Genomic DNA, 19,763 nt, shown 5'->3' on the forward strand with positions numbered 1-19,763 from the left:
AGGAAAACGTTTTGGGTTTGAAGGAGAAATTTCTCTCCATTTCCTTTCTTTTCCTTCTTTCTTAACGCTCCCAAATGAAGCCTAAGACTCTTGATTTTGAATGTGTTTCCTCTCTGATGCCCTTTTGTTAGTGGGAAAACAAAAAATTTCAAACGGGACGAAAGCATATGAAATTTTGTAGTCTTTGACTCATTCTTTTTTAGTTCGAAAAGTCAACTGATAAAAAATTGCCATTGTTATATTTCATATCGAATTCATAAAATGAATGGCGTCAAACATAAATATCCTGTCAAAATGTAGGATAATTCATCATTCAAGAATAAGAGGATAGATTTGTGTGAAATGAAAGTTTCGGAAAGATTCTCACTTTGCTTCATCCCAACTTTTGTACTATTAACACAAAATATTAACGTCAATGTATCACTTACTTGAATTTATGATTTATTTGGTGGAATATCTACGCGTTTTCCAATGGTAGCAGGTGTTAAGCTATATCATTGTCCACACATGCATGCACTGGTTATTTCAATTATTACTACGCTCGCAGTCTTCTCTCGTCATTAATTTGGGTCTTTCATGTTTCCTTCCCACCCCGCCTGCTCGGTACGTTTGTTCTGAATGCCAGCTCAGACTCGATTCTTTTTCTTTCTTGATTGGCCCACATATAAGTACTATTAATTCATTAATACCTCATGACACCAAATTGTTTGATTTATTTTATCCGACACTGATTACATTTAGGATATGTACACAGACAGATAAGATAGATGGTGCCAATACCTCATCGTAAATTTGGCTTCATTGTATTAATAATAGCAGCAAAATTTTACGACGTAGTCAAGGACGTAAACGATCCAAACCAAACCATCTCGTGCAATTGTGGCATTTCTTCTAGAATTCTGTGTCTTAATTTTTACTTCAAACTATATGGTACCTGCCATTTAAAAGGTTCTTGTTTCGGTACAAAAAATACAAGATAATATTTGTTTACCTTTCTCATCATCTACAGTCTCCACCATGGAAAGATTTGGAACACCATCTGCCAAGCAGAAGCGTTGTTGTATATTAAAATACTAAACCACAGACAGAAACGCATTAAATTACACAAATATTTGTTGATCAACGTACAAAACTAAACAGAACAAATAATTTCCAAGTGTACATGTAATCTGCAGTTCAATCAGTGATTTATCACTTCTCTGCCGTAGCTTTTCATATTATGCCAAATCCTTTAATCCAAGAGTGAAGATTGTTCATATATACAATTACCAATAATTTAATTGATCAGTTGATCTGGACATCTAAAACTCCCTACGATACCCTGGAATGAACATATGGATTATGTCCAAACTGAAGTTAAGCGGTTGGCCCACAGCCCAACACATAAGGTGTCTGGGATATCAATGTTAAGATTACGGACTTGAGCCAATCTACTCACTAGACCTAGTTTTTTAGTGGACTTAGGCCCAAGTCCATATTCGGATCAGAGAGGTTGATGGTTCCGAACTTACTTAGAACTTAGAAGTGGTTGCAGTTTATTGATCTGCAAATTCCCAATGAAATGCCACTCTATATCATCAGGAAGCTGCAATTTAAAAAAAAAGAAGAAGAAGAAGAAAGATTATGCATGGTTTCATAACAGCTATACATACTAAACTGTTAACCAATTGACAAAACAAAAGAAACCTAGAATCTAACACCGGATGCTAGACGTTCATAATGGCAAAAATGATGCCTTTTCGCCCAGACAACAATTAATGAGTAACAAAAACATGCTACCTTCTGCCCAAAACAATCAACAGTAACAGGAAAAAAAGACTGTAAATAACTAATTAATAAATTTCACATGGAGCTACTATTCTGCATCACAGAGAAGAAGACATCAATTTTAGACCTCATGAGCTTTCTCTACGAGTTCTTGGACATAGTTTTCGCCAAAGTGGCGGTGGCCGGCGTCATAAACTTGGCGGATGAGTGGTACCGGTTTAGTCTTGCTCACGGCCACAACTCGAATACGATCGGATGAACGGCCGGAAAGATCGGCGGCGTTGTTAACCCGCTGGAGGACGGATCGTAGCGCCGCCGCAGCCGCGCATTAAGCAGGGGAAGCCGCAGCCATGTCTAATCCTGGAGATGAAGATGAATGCTCGCTTCGAATGGTGTTACTGTATATGAATCCCGTTTCGGCGGTCCCTCTTCTGCATTTGTGTGGATCAATTTTTGGGTTTATTCCACATTTTTCTTCACTTTATCCATATTTATAATAAAAAATATATTATATTTTTAATAATGGTCGGATCGAAAATCTATCAAACAAAATTAACTCGTAAATCATCTCTAGAATTTTTAAAATTAATTAAAAAATTAATAACTTTCATTTAAAAAAAACTAATTTTTTTTCCTAAGAAACACATACATTGTGCTTTACGATCTTTTATTATACACATGTCATTGTATCACAAAGAATCTGCAGCATCATCCATTTTATATGAACCAACGTAATTATAAAAAATTAATAAGGAACAGAAAGCAAAAACTTATATGAGACGGTCTCACGGGTATTATTTGTGAGACGGATCTCTTATTTGGGTCATCCATAAAAAAGTATTACTTTTTATGCTAAGAGTATTACTTTTTATTGTGAATATGGGTATTGTTGACCCGTCTCACAGATTATGATCCGTGAGACGATCTCACATGAGACTCACTCGGAACAGAATTGGGATTTGAAAATATCTATAATATAACAAGAAATTTTACAGTATTTACGTTATTAAAAACAAAATTATAATTATTATTACTCAAGTATAATAAATACGAAACTAATTGCTTTGATAAATTTATGATTAATTGTCAATAATCATACATTCATACTGATCATTAATGTAACATTGAAAATAGTCAAATATTAATGGAAATTTGCATTTTTGGTAGGTATGGCGGTTCCAATCCCAATTCAATCTGGTTCAATTCGGAAGTAATATAATTAATTTTGGATGGAATCAAATTCAATATCAATAGTGAATTAGATTGAATCGCCTCAAAATAAATCCAAAATCGTTTTATTATGGTCTGTTTGAGTATGTATCGTAATTAGTCTAAGAACAGTTCCATGCCACTATAATCAGTAAATAAATTAAGACTTGACGTAGAATATATATATATATATATATATATATATATATATATATATATATATATATATATATATATATATATATATATATATAATTCATTTAGATACATAAAAGTTTTTTTGATAAACAAAATTGATTCTAATTTGGTTTCCAATATGATTTCAATCCAGTTTAGTTCGATGTTTGTTTTGAATCGGCTTACACTCTCAATCTAAAAATTCAGAACCGAATCAATCCGATTTAAAATAGGATTGGTTCAGTTTCATCACCGTGACAATCAAAAACCAGTTTAATCCGATCCAGAACCACTCCAAGCTAGTTTGGTAACATGCCTAATTTTGGTCCTGTATATTTGTTTATTTGTGATTATAGTGTTTTATGTAACTAAATTTCAGTCTTAATTATCTATCTTCTCATTTTGACAATTATATTCTTTTTCATTATCGAAAATGTTGATATGAAACTACATGACATGCGATGCATTTATTTCATATAAGCCACGTCGGAAAAATGACAAAATATGGTGTTGTTCATGTTATATATATGGATAATATCCTTATCCATCCAACACATGACATGTGTACTGAGTTGATAAATCATGGTCACTCATTCAACCACAATATATATGGATGAATGGTCATGATTTTCTAAATATTAATTCCAATTATCCGATAATTATGGATTAAAATTATTTAATTTGGAAATCGACCTACCCTACCGCCATATTGACTGAAATTTATAATGAACTGCAATTCGGTCAGCATCGAGACGTATACGATAACGTATTCTTTTTTACAAACAAGTCAGTGAAGAACGGATTAAGTGCACTCATACCCGATAGATTAATCGTATAAAATTTACAAAATTACTTGGTTTGCTTGACTTTAATTCTGGATTACTTGATTTTGACATGAAACTAGATTACAAATAATGCATGGTTGGGGGAAAGTTCCCTATAATATTTTGGCTTTTCAAGAATATGTTTCGCTCGTTAATTAGCATATTTACGTTACGTTGGACAAAATCACATGCAACATAATAAAATAAAGTTTATAATAATTGAATACATAAGCTTAATTATTTAATAAAAATTCCAAAATTTTGATATATACTTTTGTTGAAAGAGGTGAGTGCTCTATCTACCAGGTATACTCCATTATAATTTTGTAATTAGACATATTCTATTCTCGTAAATATACATATATACATATACACATACTTATATGTGTGCGTGTGTGTATTAATTTCTGGCAGTGAAGCATTTTAGAGCCTAACTTCAGCTTGAATTTACGTGTGAGGAACTATTAGAAAAGTCGACGATCAATTTACAATGGCTTCCACATTTTCAATTATAAATACTATACTTCAAATAAACCCACATTCTCAATCTTCATCTGAAAATATTCACATTCCTCTTGCAATAAATTTCATTTTTTTTTTAAAAAAGAAAAAAACATTGTCAAGCTAGTGTGTAGTTCTTACATATATATGTTCGTAGTATGGGATTGCCTATGCTCTTGATGTTAATGACCCTAGCTCTACTATCAAACACAACCACACCATTTTCGTTTTCGCCCCAGATAAATAATGATAAACTACATGTTGATTCAGACAACAATGTTCCTAAATACACAGACGACGACTTAAATATTCTGAGCCGGAAAACATTTAGCAAACCATCCCGTTTCACGATGACATGTGACAAGTACCCTAGGGTGTGTGCAAGCAAAGGGAGTCGACGCCCAGACTGCTGCAGGAAACAGTGCGTGAATGTGCTTATGGACAGGCTTAATTGCGGAACGTGTGGCAAGAGATGCAAGTTTATGGAGATTTGCTGCAACGGGTGGTGCGTAAATCCATTGCTGGATGAGAAAAATTGTGGCAAGTGCAGAAATAAATGCAAGGGATTAGGGAATAATAAATGTGTTTATGGGATGTGTAGCTATGCTTAATAATCGATTTGGGGTGTTGACAGTGTTGTTCAATAATAATAATAATAAATATTAATAAAATGGTTAATTGCTATCATTTTTCTCTCGTTAATTAAGCCTTAAATAAATAGTTAAATGGCTGAGATATATATTGTTATTCTAAGACAAATGGAGAACGTTGATCTAGATTACAATATATTACACCTTCCCTCAAATTTGGTTTTTGAAATTAATGGATTAATTGATACTTTGCAGGCTACAGCCCTTATATTTAATTTCCATAAATTAAGGTCATAGAGTTGACAATGGAGGACAATATGTAGGTGCCCTTGTACCAGATATCCTTTGTAACCGCCTAGTTCAAAATGTCAAATATTTTTTTAATCTGAACAAGATTTGGTCAATGTATTCTTTCCCCGTTTCATTTTCAAAAATAAATAAAATATGGTTATTAGGGAATTTTGAGACTTAAATGGGCTTGTACCTTCAATAAAATTATATTCCAATTTCAATTTAGATTTTAGGAATTTATATGGGAAAATTATATTTTTAGTTGTACACATTTTTTTTACTATTTTCGTCATATATATTATCAAATTTTAGTTTCAGTTCTATATCTCTGATTTTTTTATATTTAAGTTATTTTTCATCGGAAGTGTTATGTGCATGAGACTACATACGTTCGTACCACATCAGCGCTACATTGGAGAAATAACTAAATTTTCTAAAGATAAAGATAGTAAACTAAGACTGAAATTTAAAAACATGAATAATCGAAATCGCAAACATGTTATATATCACATTGCAAAATGCATGAAATTAGCCCAATTCAAAAAAATTAAATATGTGACTACAGAACACATGAATATTTTTCCCGAAGAAGTATTGTAATGAATAAAAATAGGTATGGCCGTCAAAAATTTACTATATTCTCTAATTTTTGTGGACCAGTTCTAAAGATCGATCGAAAGTCAAAATGGCTCCCCTCGTGCCATCACGTTTAATATCCGCTAAACACCATCTTAAATTACCCAAAAATTATAAATTATCAAAGAAAAATTCCTACTTATTATTACAACGTGGATGCCACCTTTTAGACAAAAATATGCACATAAATGTCAACACATTTTATCGCATTTCGTACCTCCAAACTCGACTGCAAAATCCAATATGGCTGCCCCAACTTCTCTTCCAATAACCCTAATTACCCTCATTCTAGCTTTCGTCAACTTATCTCCATCACTAGCTAAGAGTTACTACACTCCCAAAATCTTAAATCCAATAGACTCATGCTGGAGGAGTAAGTCAAACTGGGCCGCAAATCGTCATGCCTTGGCTAATTGCGCAGTTGGGTTCGGTAAAAATGCCATTGGAGGAAAATATGGTGCAATTTATGTCGTTACAGATCCATCAGACGACCCAGGAAACCCTAAATGGGGTACCCTTCGGTACGGTGTGATCCAAGCTAAACCATTGTGGATTGTTTTTGGTAGAAGCATGGTTATTACACTGAAAAATGAACTCATGATCAATAGCTACAAGACCATAGATGGAAGAGGGGCTAAAGTGGAGATTGCTTATGGGCCATGCATCACTATCCAGCATGTTAGCCATGTGATCATCCATGGGATCAGTATTCATGATTGCAAACCTGGAAAATCGGGTATAGTTCGTGATAGCCCGACCCATGCTGGGCGTCGTCGTGGATCTGATGGGGACGGGATCGACATATTTGATTCAACTGATGTTTGGATCGATCATTGTTATCTTGCTCACTGTTATGATGGATTAATTGATGTAATTCATGCCTCGACTGGAATCACTATTTCTAACAACTTCTTCACTAACCACGACAAAGTAAGTATTTAACAGAATATTTTCTTGTGAAATCATGTGTACGTTAGGCGTAAAATAAATCATAATCAATTTGAATTGGGATTGATATTTGTTCTATCTTGGCAGGTTATGTTATTTGGACACGACGATAAAAACGTAGAAGACAAAGCAATGAAAGTGACAGTAGCATTTAACCATTTTGGCCCGGGTTTAGTTCAAAGAATGCCAAGGTATGTATGAATGTGTGTGTGTGTCTATATATATATAATATATATATATATATATATATATATATATATATATATATATATATATATTTCAATCAATAAAAAAAATTATTTGTTTGTATTTATTTGTAAATTATGATCTTTGTGTGCATGAATGTAACAAATTACTTTCATGCAAATGCATGTGCAGGGTTAGGCTAGGTTACGCACATGTGGCTAACAATAGATATGATCAATGGAAGATGTATGTCATCGGGGGAAGCGCGAATCCAACCATTTTCAGTGAGGGAAACTACTACATGGCGCCTAATAACCGTGACCAGAAACTAGTAAATAACTAAAAAATATGCAGAAAATTGTTGATATATGCTTTTAGTTACGCGGGTATTAGTTCTGATTAGCGAATATTAATTCATAAAACAGGTTACAAAGAGAGAGGTGAAGAGTGGTTGGACGAACTGGAAATGGAGATCATCCAAGGACAAATTTATGAATGGAGCATACTTTGTTCCATCTGGATATGGAAGCATTTCCCCAGGGTACACCTATGCGCAGTCATTTCGAGTGGCTGATGGATCATTGGCTCCGGCTCTAACATCCGATGCAGGCCCATTGACCTGCACTGCCTATAAACCATGTTGATCAGACGTTATTTTCAATGTAGATACTTGAGCAGGGCTCCCACATATTAACTGCATACAATTAATGTGCGAGGTGCAGGCAGACGTTAAATCAAAGTGATTATCATATCCTTTTTATTTTTAATCAGCATTTCCAATATCGAGTTTCCCCTTACGTCAAATGTGAAACAAGACAACATATATTATTCAAGTTTTAATATATGGATTTCGTTATACACTTTTGGATATTTTTTATTTTTGGGTGCAACACCCTACTTCGATTTTGAGTCAAGTACTCTCACTTAAATTAAGTAGGTATTTGAAAAGTCGCTTACATAATTCAAGGGATAATAATTAAAATATAGTACTCTAAATTTGTCAATTTTGTGTTTTGATCACGTAAACATTCACATTTGGACTTTTGTTTTGTGAGTTTTGTTGTGTTTTGGAATCTGGTCTTTTCTTATTAGAGTATGATGGCATCTCGTCGAACACGTCAACATTTCCTTGTATCATATTAGCATTTTTCAGCACCTATCACATATCACACTCTTGACGAAAAAACGAAAGTCAAAACATAACATAATTTAGATGACCAAACCTATATTTGAAGACTTAGAAAACTAAAAAACAAATTAGACAAACTTCGAGGACTATTTTGATTATTTTCTCTATTTGTATCATTTGCTAGGTATTTAGCGGTAGATGTAATAAATACGATATTTATCGTATAAATATTGATTTGAAGATCGTGATAGACATATATCAGCTTCGAGCCTTGGTATACAATACAAAGTATACATTTGTTTCTCACTTGGGGTTATTTAGAAGTGAATGGATGAAGGCTATTGATATAAAAATTGAGTTCATGCGTGACCTTTAGTTTGAAAATTATTATACATAACCTAGATCTCAATTCTTCACATTATTGATGTTACTACTAATGCTCAATTATTATTATTTAATTATGGCAGTAATAATTCTCCATTATTATGATTAATTAATCTAGGCATTTATTAATTAATATGATCTATATATGCTAATATCAACATATTTCAATTGATAAGCGTACTTGAATTAAGTATGGAATTTTTTAAAGATATTGTCTTAAATTTTATCAATTTTATAATTTAGCCCATCCAACATAATATATTCTTCTGTCCTTGACTTGACCGTTGAAAGTAAGGGTTTCACCGAAACAACACCAAAACTTTCTCTGGTCTCAATGTATAAACGCAAGCAATCAAGATCATTGGGCAAAACACAAACGGCAGAATGCCACATTTTGCATGGCGATGAACGAGTCTGCAACACCAGGTTTGTGCAGGTGAATTGACATATATATGTCCAGCCATTTCTCCATGAAAACACATCTTTTAAACTCGTTTATCAATTCCTCCTTTTCAAATTCCATCACGCAGATTGAGCACAATTGATCATTCTCCACAACTGGTTCTCTTTCGTTTCTACTGCAAATGCCAAATCTGGAAACCGTGATACCTGAAGATCAAGCTCCCACAGCGGGGATTCTTGAAAATGGGTGTTCTGGAGATGATCGTATGGGGGTTTAATAGGAAGCTGAAAAGTCTGAGAACGGACTGGGATCCACATGCAAGTGAATAAGTATTGTCGATCAAGGTGAAATTGCACATATTGGATTCTGCAAATAAAAAAATCGTTTTTCCAAAAAAATAAAATATTGGGGCTTCTTTTCTTTTTATGTTGCTGTGTATAAGAATGATGGTAAAGGAGAGCAGCTGATCTACTTTATATTCCATATGAACTTATGAAGTCAACTGCGATTTATCGGGGTAATTTTTTTGTTTTATATAATTTAATATTTTTTATATATCGAGTGGGATTTTGATTTTTGGAGGGTGTGAGGACCTGTAATATTAAAAAATTAATGTCTATAATATAAATAAATCAAGTCAAGAAGGAAAACGAAAATGTAACGTTCAAGACTTGTGTGATATAGTGATTAAATTCTATTTAAAAAATATACGTACAAATTAAATTTGTCAAAGAAAATAATATACTAATTAATGACAACTGAAGTTTTTGTATGTATTAGTTTAGCATCATTTTGATGAAAACAGTTTCTTGTATTTGACAATTACGTGTATGTGATATGAGTGGTAAACATAAAAAAAAAAAAAAAAAAATTATTCAGCTAAAAACTGATCTTTAAAATAATTATTATTCAGAAAATACTGACCTGGTACTCGGAGATGTTGACGTGTCACTTCATTAAAAAAAAATCAAACTCAAATTTAATTACTTATATGATTAAAACACAAAATATGAAAACTCATAGGACCATTTTGGGTATTATCCTATTTTAATATGCGAAAATAAAATGTCAATTTACAACATAAAATATTATTATTATTAAAATTTTGACGATAGAACTCGTTGTAACTATTTTTTTGTGTGCACTAATTTATCGTTGCTTGTAATTTTAGAAAGAAAAAAATTACTCCATTATATTTTACTTTTTTTCAAATTCATATCCGAGTAAGTTTAAAAATCCATTATATTCGTCACTATTTTTTAGTCAAAATCTGAAGCCAATTCATTTCCCACGAAGTCAATATTTTCCTAGATAGAAGAAAGAGCCAAGAAGAAGTACTCATATAACAAATATTTATGAAAAGTCTGATTTTCTGATGGATTACTTTGAATGTTAGTTTAAACCACAATCGATTACTTTCAGAAATTCATAATTATGTTCCCTAATCACTTCCCCAAATAGTTCGCTTGCTTTCAACAAAAATCGAATTTTGAGTATCTTAATTACTTTCATGTAATTCGCAGGATTAAACAAACAATCGATATTTCACTACAAAATTGTAATATTTTTTGTAGTAACGGTCCTTATATATCGTATTAACAATCGAAATATGATCGAAAGAAAAATTCTCTAGCTTTTTCCCATACATATGAATTCCATTGGACCCAGAAATGATACATTGGAATAATCGGTTGGGTCTTTCAATATCTATAGGTTGATTGTTTTGCATGTCCTCGGAAATTTAAGATACAAATTCTCCCAATTTGTGTCCTACCATACGATCTATTATATAAATAGGAAAATGTTCCTTACCGTTATGAATAACAATCGTATGGCCGATCATTGTGTGTATAACGGTAGATGCACGAGAACAAGTTACTATATTTCTTTTTCTGCTTTTTTATTAAACTTCTCTATTTTTATTAATAGATTATTGGCTACAAAAGGATTTTTTTTTTTGTGAACGTATCACAACTAACTCCTATTTCTTTTTCTAAAAGATGAAAAAAGAAATTCTATTTTCTCGTCTATTTACTACGACGACGAACAATCAAATTAGCACTATATTTATTCTTTTTTTTTCTAATTCTTAAATAAAAATGGGGATTAAGAAGTTTTCTTAATTTGAATTAGACATATATATATAATAGGACATGCTTCCAAGTCCATTTTAGATAACAAAATGAGTTCTTTAAATTATAAAAAGTATATTTAGATTACGTTTAGCTTATGCTAGGAAGAAAAGATCCTCGAGCCTTGTGTATTGAATACATCTCTCATATGTATTTCAAATACTTATTTATGAATTAAAATTAAATTTAAGAATATTTCTCCCATAAAGCGATGTTGGCGTTTTGATGCAATGTGTGCAAGTAATTCATAATACTTCCACAAAGTTTCAAATCTCATTCCCTCAATTTTATTTAATAATAGTAATAATTTTATGGGATCTAACCAGAATCTGCGTTCATACATTTAATTTGGTAGGTATCAAAACAGTTATCACCTACATTAGAGTATATTTGTAAAAATTTGTGTGAGACAGTTTCATATGCATTATTTTGTGAGACTGGTCTTTTATTTGGGTCATCCATTAAAAATATTACCTTTTATGCTAAGAATATTACTTTTTATTGTGAATATCGGTAGAGTTGACCCGTCTCACAGATAGGGATTCGTGAGACTGTCTCACAAGAGACCTATTCAGTATGACAATATATAAATAAATATTGTAGATATACTAATTTTTAAGGTGGCACTTCTAAAGAATAAACTTGCTATTCACTATTTTCTGAGGTTTTTTTAAATGACAATTTGGATTTATTATCTATATTTTCCTAGCTCGTCCTTATTGATTAAGTGACGATCAGATCTGGCCTAACATTGTTTGACTAACTTAATCAACATAGAATAGGGGAAATGCTACTCATTAGTCAAACCATTTTTTAATAAATATAAACCATCAAAATTGCGAAATAGAGAAATATAAAAGATAAAAATTTACCATTCTATGACAAATTAAATTCAATATGTGTTCGAGTCGGCATGTATTTAATTGTTTTCGTCGGTTAAAATAAAAGATTTCACGCAATCGTAAAATCTGAAGGTTGATTGCCTGACACGAGGTGAAGTGAAAGTGAGAAGACAACCAACAATGAAAAGTTCAAATAAAGGCCAAATATGGAGCTGGTCTTAAAGGGTCTTTGAAATTAGAGATATTGCGTCGAAACTTTAGGGAGACTTGAGAACTTCTCCATTGATTCCCTTGACAAAAAAAAAAAAAAAAAAAAAATTAATAATAATATTTTAAAAAATAAGTATCTTTTGACTTTTGAGAGTCTCTTATCGATAATCGTGAGATCTGAGTTGACCCGATTCATAATCATCTTGAATAACAATATTTTTAGTATAAATAACTAAATTTAAAAAAAAACTATAAATATTCGCTCGGACTTTTATTTTTGTTAATCGCCCATAAATTTGTTGTTTTATATATAAGTTCAAAATAAAATTATTTCACAGCTTCAAAAAAGTAAAGCTAAGAATTAACGCATGTAATATAGAAGGAATATGAATATTAGAATAATTTATAAATAAGCAAAATTATTTTTTATTTTTTGTGTAGCAAAATTTTAAAAAGATTTACTCTAGTATATAGAATAAAACATAGGACTATCCTCTGCTTTCACCTCCAAATGACATATTCCGACTAATCTTCTAATTTTTTGAAAATAATTATACATTAATCTCCACTAACATTTTAATAATTACCATATGGAGAAAATGAAATAGATGAAATGTACCAACTAAAATTTAAAAAGCATACCAAGGATAAAAGAAAATTATCTTTTAATTTCAGAAGAAATATATACATGCATATTACGTAGATTTTTCTTTTCTACAAATATAAATTTATCTATCTCTATCCATTCAAGATAAGAACCATGGAAGTAAAGAATTATATTTCACAAAATTATAATACTACTGATGGTATATATAAATGCACATCAACTGTCAACTCCTATGCGAACGTCGTCTCACATATCGATTTTGTGATATTGATTATCAACATGATCAACTCAATTAATACAAAAATATTATCTTTTATGTTAAAAACATTATTTTTAATACTAAATATAAATTAAATTCACTCGTTTTACGGATAAAAATTTGTCATTGTAGATACGGATTAAATTCATTAATATTTTAGATAAAAATCTATGAGACGATCCTGAACGTAGTGTACATACATACGTAAATAAGTATATATATTAACTAATCACAAAATGACAAAATTGAAATCATCAATTGAGAATTTGTTGCATGGACGAGTTATCAGGTAGGCCAGCTTGTGTTTACATGCATGTATTTGAATTATTATCGATTCCACGTACAAACAAACAAAACACAACTTTAATATTCTTTTTCCTCCAAAAGCAAAAGTAAAAGGCTTCGTCGATTAATGGGAAAAACACGTTTTGTTGATTGTTCTTCTTTTCGATGATAGTCTTATTTTAAATGTGAATGCTTGTGGAAATATATATTAAACTTACCCACGTTTCTACTTTCTATCAACTTTTTAAGTTTTATTATCAATTTTTAACTGAAGTCAGATTCACACGAATAATATATTTGTGAACTGAATCTTTTTCCCAATAATAAAAAGCAGTTCAATTGTGAGTTTTTTTGGTCATGAACGGTGGAAATATTGAAAAATTTGCAAGTTACGCGTACGACAGAAGAAAGAAATATACAAGAGCTGCACGAGTTCAAAATTGTATCAACGTCAATATCGGAATATCAAGCGAAAAGTTACTTCAAACATTTGAAAAATTATAAGTGAGACCCTGTTTCCCCTTTTACCTTTTCAATCTGTATCCGTGTCGGCCATTGAGACATTTTTAAACATTTTTTTCATGAGACAGATTAATTATATTCATATTTACAATAAAAATTAATATTTTTGACATAAAAATAATAATTATTCGTATATTACTCAAATAGATCATCTGTCTCATAAAATTAATATGTTAGACCGTCTAACGGAAGTTTTTGTGTTAACAATAATAATAAGCGGAGCCAAAAATTGATGAAGGGGTGATTAATTTTTTTGAAAAGTCTGTATGAATAAAATTGATAGAATACATAAAAAATAATAATTCAATTTCACATATTTTATAACATACTATTAGTTTTTTATTATTATTATAAATGAGAATAGAGTTTGGACCAATACCTAGACTAAAATTCATTTGGATTTTGAAAATAGCGAAGAAAAATTGTTATTATTAAGAAATCTGTCTAGTTTGGGCCAAAACAGGCCTGCCATCCCTTGCATCCGCCACCGATGACGATGATAATAATGATAGTAATAATAACCAACCACATTGAAAAAAAATGCAAAAACAATATTTTAAATACATTTTTTAAAAAAATTTAAAATGAAAGTTATTAATTTTAGAAATTGAAATTTTAAGAGAGAAGATAAAGAAAAATGTGAAATATAACGTTTAAGAATATTTTTACAATTATAAAAAAAAAATTAACAAAATTTAGTTTGAGTAGGTCTCTTGGAAAAATTAGTCAACCCTACCAATATTCACAATAAAAAGTAATAATCTTAGTATAAAAAGTAAAAATTTTCATGAATGATCCAAATAAGAGATCTGTCTCACAAAATACGACACGTGAAACCGTCTCACACAAGTTTTTGTAATTTAGTTTTTAGTTAATAGTATAGAATTTGGTTTCATTTAGCTAGATCTTATCTATCAATTAGTTTTTTTTTAAAACTAATAATATAGTGCTTGCAAATGTTTAAAAATTATTTATAGATTTTTTAAAAGAATTTTTCTTCCAGTGCCAAAATATTCCATGACACAAATATATATTAATCGAAATTTGACATTGCTGAATACAACAGACGAAATGAAAACATGTTTTATTTTGAATTAATAAAAAGAAAAATTCAAATTTTCAAAACTTTATAAATAAAAAGGTCCATAATTATTTTTTTAAATATATGTGAATAAATACTACCTAAAACAATTTTGACGCCGTATGCCATATGTAAGATTAGCTTAATAAAGAAAGATATATGTAGTAGTTGAAATTGCGGCCTACAACATATATATTACACGAAAGTAATAGAACTTGGGATTACACTTTATCCACGGATTATAGATTACTTGAAAATTTTCAAGGATGTCACGGTGTAAGCATGACAAGTCTCAAAAAATGCGCTATAATGAATTATGCGGTCCCCCCTACTGCTTATTTTACCTTTTCCCACTTGCCCTTCGCAGTCAAAAATCAAGCTCTATCTTCCCTCTTTTTCTTCTCCCCGCCTACCCCAAACCCGCACGCCCCAATTGTCCCCACCTATACCTTTCACTTCAAAACTATATTTTTATATATATTTATTGAGATTTGATTAGTAGTTCGTTCATATTGTCTATCTATGTGTCTATAAATGAAGTGAAATTCACATATTGAATGGCAAACGTGTAAGTAACATAATGAGTGAACACTGTATCAAAATTAAATGTATTTGATCATATATAATAATGCGTTGATGGTTGATAGTTCATATATAATTATAATTATAGTATAGATAAAATTATAGTGAACCATGTAATTATTCGAGTTTTGTGTGTGAACTTTTTAGGGATGAGATTTGATCACTGCCTAACCCGGTGGTCACGCTAAGAAGCACTAGGTCGGCCGTCAATTGCATTGACTTTCTGCATCATGCTATTCATTTTCCTCACGTGGAACCCGCCGCATAGCTCGGGCTGCGGATCTGTATTAGCACATACGGTAGCCTCCATCCCCTAATTAACACTACTCTTTAATTTTCTTGTATGAACCAGTCCAACTTAGTATTTGCGGGATTTGGACGAAACCTCTTCATTTTCACGAGAATTTATCCAAGTCTAAGATCTGGGCTACGGCGCCATCTGGCAACCAATTACACTGACGCATTACCTTACGTCAATTCATCAAATACCCTTAAAGTCTTCCCCCTTTAACTTCAAGAGTAACATTAAATCTTCAAAAGTTTCTGGTCTTCCAAGACTTTTCCACCTCCCAACCTCTTTTATATACGCTTGCGCTTTGTATTTGTAAAAGACTTCTTTCTTAGACTCTCGATCCTTCACCTCTTGCTTTTTTCAATATTATTACATAAGCATTTCAGATAGCCATGCTTTTCACTGAATTTATTGAAAGAGTTGTTTAGATTTGGTTCTTGATATATTTTCTTCTTGATTCAATCTTGGGCTTTGTTATTTATGGACAAAGGATGGGGACTTGCCCTTGATAAATCCGATCAAGCTGGTTTTTTTGGGAGCAAATCAATTTTTGGATTTAACCTGAGTCCGAAGTTGACAAATAAGAACAAGGGATTGATTATGTTTCCGGTAAATTCGAGTGGAAAAGAAGAGCTTGAAGCAGTGCCCTTGCAGCCCACCGGCAGCAAACAAAAGGTGGTCTTAGGCGAAGTAGACTTCTTCTCAGAGAAAAGTAAGCCGGTTAATGATACGAACGCTACTATTAAGAAGGAAGTTCCGCATGTTGAAGCAAATACACGCAGGGAATCCGATGTAAACGTGAGCCATATATATCTATGTGTATAAAGTTGAAATCTAATTAATATATGTGATGAAGTTATTTTTCTGGAAGCTAGTTCTCGGTTTAGATTGTTGATTGGTTTTTTTTCCTGGTTTCTGCTGAATACAGACTGGTTTGCAACTTGTAACTGTTAACACTGGAAGTGATCAATCAACAGTGGATGATGGCGTATGTTCCGATCGTGCTGATGATAAGCGAGCCAAGAATGAGGTAATCAATCAAGGAAATGTAGTTTTCGGTGCTTCTAGTCGAATACATGATAAAATGGTTTGATTTTGTTTAATTAGCTGGCACAACTTCAAGTTGAACTGGAAAGAATGAACGCTGAAAATCAGAGGTTGAGAGGGATGCTTACTCAAGTGAGCAACAACTACACAGCAATGCAGATGCATCTTGTGACTTTGATGCAGCAGCAACAGATATCAATAACTGATAGTACGCAAGAACACGAGGTAGTCAATTAGTCAGATTTCTAATTATCTCATAAATGTTTCCTTGCATCGATGATTAAACTGATTTTACACGATTACATGCTTCAAATTAGATTGTAGACATAAAAAGTACTGAAGAAAAAGAAGATGAAAATGGAAGAGTTCCACGACAGTTATTGGGCTTAACCCCCGCTAATCAGTCGGTGGAGGAACAATCCAACTCTTCATCAGAAGAAAGAACTGTTTCAGGCTCCACTAACAACATGATGGAATTATCGAGGAACAAAAGGATTGCGCGAGAAGGGAGCATGGAATCTGAAGGATTGGGTCCTAACAAGCATCCTAAATTGAATCCTGTTAAGTCCGCTGATCAATCTACCGAGGCTATAATGCGTAAAGCTCGTGTTTCAGTTCGAGCACGATCAGAAGCTCCCATGGTAACTAAACTAGTAGTATTCTTATATTTGAAATAATAGTTAAAAATTTTATACAATCATTATGCTAATTTTGGTTTCTTTTTGCGTGATATTAACAGATTTCGGATGGGTGCCAATGGAGGAAATACGGACAAAAGATGGCCAAAGGGAACCCATGTCCCCGAGCTTATTATCGGTGCACAATGGCAGTCGGTTGTCCAGTGCGCAAACAAGTATGTACTCACTTTCTTCGGTGGAGTTTTGATTGTTTATTTTTCTTCATAGATTTTTCTAAGCATCGAATAATTAATCATTTCTCGCATGCTACGACAATTACAGGTTCAAAGATGTGCCGAGGACCTAACAATCTTGATCACAACCTATGAAGGAACACACAACCACCCGCTACCTCCGGCCGCCATGGCCATGGCGTCCACCACCTCCGCCGCCGCAAACATGCTCCTTTCAGGATCTATGTCCAGTGCCGACGGGTTAATGAATCCCAATTTCTTGGCAAGACCGGTTCTCCCATGTTCCTCCAACTTGGCTACAATATCAGCTTCTGCTCCATTTCCCACAATCACACTCGATCTCACACAAAATCCAAACCCATTACTATTTGAAAGACCCTCATCACATTTCCAGGTCCCATTTCCTGTGCCCCCACAAAATTTTGTACCGGTTCCAAGTCCATCATCGATTCCTCAGGTTTATGGTCATGTCCTTCACAATCAGTCCAAGTTTTCGGGTCTCCAGATGTCTTGGGATCACATTAACGAAGCCGCAGCTCAATTAACGGGTTCAATGTCGCAACATCCGCAGCTTCACCAGCCGCCGCACCACCCTTCTTTTGCGGACACCCTCAGCGCAGCCACGGCGGCTATTACCACCGATCCTAATTTCATGGCCTCCCTTGCCGCCGCAATCACCTCCATTATGGCCGGTTCTCATCCGCATAACAGCACTTCCACGCCCGACAACGTAAATAAAGGCAATATCAACAAAACCAGCGGCAGTTTTACTGGGAACTAGTTGTCGAAACGTTCTTCCACAGTTCCACTTCATTTTCTTGTAAATTATGATTCCATTTTTCGTCACACTTGAACCAGATAGTTTTCTTGATTGTTTCTTTTCTTTCATTTTCCGGGTCCGATATCATGAAGTTAACATGTCCATATTGTTTCAAGTTTCATTTTGTTTTACTTCTACCAGTGGTAAGATTAGAACACAGCTGTATTCTTTCTCATCTTTATAATATTTTTATTCATTCACATATATACACGTAAATAAAGCATAAGACAAAAACCAGTGATCGGTTTCTTGGATGATCTGTCACAATTTTCCTTAATTTGGTTATCGTTATAATAATTGTCAAATAATGGAAGGGAAAAAAACAACTGAGAAGCAGACAACTGGAGACTAGTAGAACCGATCAAAGGCCCAGTTGTGGAAAAATCAAAGGTTTGAGATGGTATATTCTGATTTGAGAGGTCAACAACTCCGGCCATAAAATTTTGACACGTACATCGTAAGATAGAGAACTGATGTGATTTCAGATTAGAGGAGACTTCATAGCCTTCGAAATTTTTTATCGATAATATAATATAATTTAGAGAGAATCACCGTCGATAATAGTTTAAACAATGTGATCGGGTACTTTCTTGCGTTTGTTGACTCTTCGAGCAGAAGCTAGCAATATTCGATCGAGATTATTGGTGCGGGACCATTCCCAATACAAAAATTAATAAAAAAATGTTTAAAATTATTGATAAACATTAATTTGTCATTAATATTTGATTCAATTCCCAAAATCGATGCAATCATATACTAAAAGATAAAAATATACCATGGGAATAGCACAACTTTGCTTCCTTCCACGGTCCTCTTTTCAACCTGAGCAATATCAGAAGACCACTCAAATTCATGTAGTCCGACTCCTCTCAATTCTTTGATACCCTCGTGTTCGGAGTCTTGGAGCCACTTGGGTCATCAATCAATATAAGTGTTATACATTATCTTTCGATAATTATTGGCACGTCTTTCAACGTATGTAGGAGTGCAACCTAATAACACTTACGATCAACTCCCGTTCTCTTCGGTCCCAAGACTCACATGTCCACCAGCTCCTGCTTGGTTTGTCCCCAAACCATATCCTACTAGGAGAGGTCGACTCTGATACCAACTATAACGTCCTCCTAGATTCGACAAGTGTCCACACTGTATCAAGACGGGTTTTTCC

General features: G+C 32.9%; 2 protein-coding genes and 1 long non-coding RNA gene across 4 annotated transcripts; 2 read left to right on the plus strand and 1 right to left on the minus strand.

Annotated features, from left to right (window-relative positions):
• Positions 1-512: 512 nt before the first annotated feature.
• On the minus strand, positions 513-2,233 carry LOC140814652 (uncharacterized). 2 transcript variants are annotated; one of them, XR_012114136.1, is made up of 3 exons: positions 1,895-2,233; positions 1,512-1,585; positions 513-1,039 (listed from the first exon to the last, which is right to left on the minus strand). It is a non-coding gene; the product is annotated as an uncharacterized lncRNA (long non-coding RNA). The 2 variants fall into 2 exon arrangements; XR_012114137.1 differs by having other exon boundaries at positions 675-1,039; positions 1,519-1,585.
• Positions 2,234-6,238: 4,005 nt separating this feature from the next.
• On the plus strand, positions 6,239-7,773 carry LOC140814998 (putative pectate lyase 2). Its single transcript, XM_073174093.1, has 4 exons — positions 6,239-6,925; positions 7,031-7,134; positions 7,322-7,460; positions 7,555-7,773. The coding sequence occupies exons 1-4, from the start codon at positions 6,239-6,241 to the stop codon at positions 7,771-7,773; spliced, it is 1,149 nt and encodes a 382-aa protein (XP_073030194.1).
• Positions 7,774-16,095: 8,322 nt separating this feature from the next.
• Positions 16,096-18,771, plus strand: LOC140814676 (probable WRKY transcription factor 31). Its single transcript, XM_073173731.1, has 6 exons — positions 16,096-16,655; positions 16,786-16,887; positions 16,965-17,129; positions 17,222-17,545; positions 17,644-17,757; positions 17,864-18,771. Exons 1-6 carry the CDS (start codon positions 16,338-16,340, stop codon positions 18,554-18,556), a joined length of 1,716 nt encoding a protein of 571 aa, XP_073029832.1. The 5' UTR covers positions 16,096-16,337; the 3' UTR covers positions 18,557-18,771.
• The last annotated feature ends 992 nt before the right edge of the window (positions 18,772-19,763 follow it).

Source organism: Primulina eburnea, chromosome 15, assembly GCF_022965805.1.
Source record: "Primulina eburnea isolate SZY01 chromosome 15, ASM2296580v1, whole genome shotgun sequence".
Taxonomy (NCBI): domain Eukaryota; kingdom Viridiplantae; phylum Streptophyta; class Magnoliopsida; order Lamiales; family Gesneriaceae; genus Primulina; species Primulina eburnea.

What these genes read in the sequence shown, in the direction of transcription:
- LOC140814998 (XM_073174093.1), top strand. Translation starts at nt 6,239, where the DNA reads ATGGCTGCCCCAACTTCTCTTCCAATAACCCTAATTACCCTCATTCTA. An exon ending in TCTTCACTAACCACGACAAA is followed by an intron (nt 6,926 to 7,030) that starts GTAAGTATTTAA and finishes CTATCTTGGCAG; the next exon opens with GTTATGTTATTTGGACACGA. An exon ending in ATAACCGTGACCAGAAACTA is followed by an intron (nt 7,461 to 7,554) that starts GTAAATAACTAA and finishes TTCATAAAACAG; the next exon opens with GTTACAAAGAGAGAGGTGAA.
- LOC140814676 (XM_073173731.1), top strand. Translation starts at nt 16,338, where the DNA reads ATGGACAAAGGATGGGGACTTGCCCTTGATAAATCCGATCAAGCTGGT. An exon ending in GCAGGGAATCCGATGTAAAC is followed by an intron (nt 16,656 to 16,785) that starts GTGAGCCATATA and finishes TGCTGAATACAG; the next exon opens with ACTGGTTTGCAACTTGTAAC. An exon ending in ATAGTACGCAAGAACACGAG is followed by an intron (nt 17,130 to 17,221) that starts GTAGTCAATTAG and finishes GCTTCAAATTAG; the next exon opens with ATTGTAGACATAAAAAGTAC.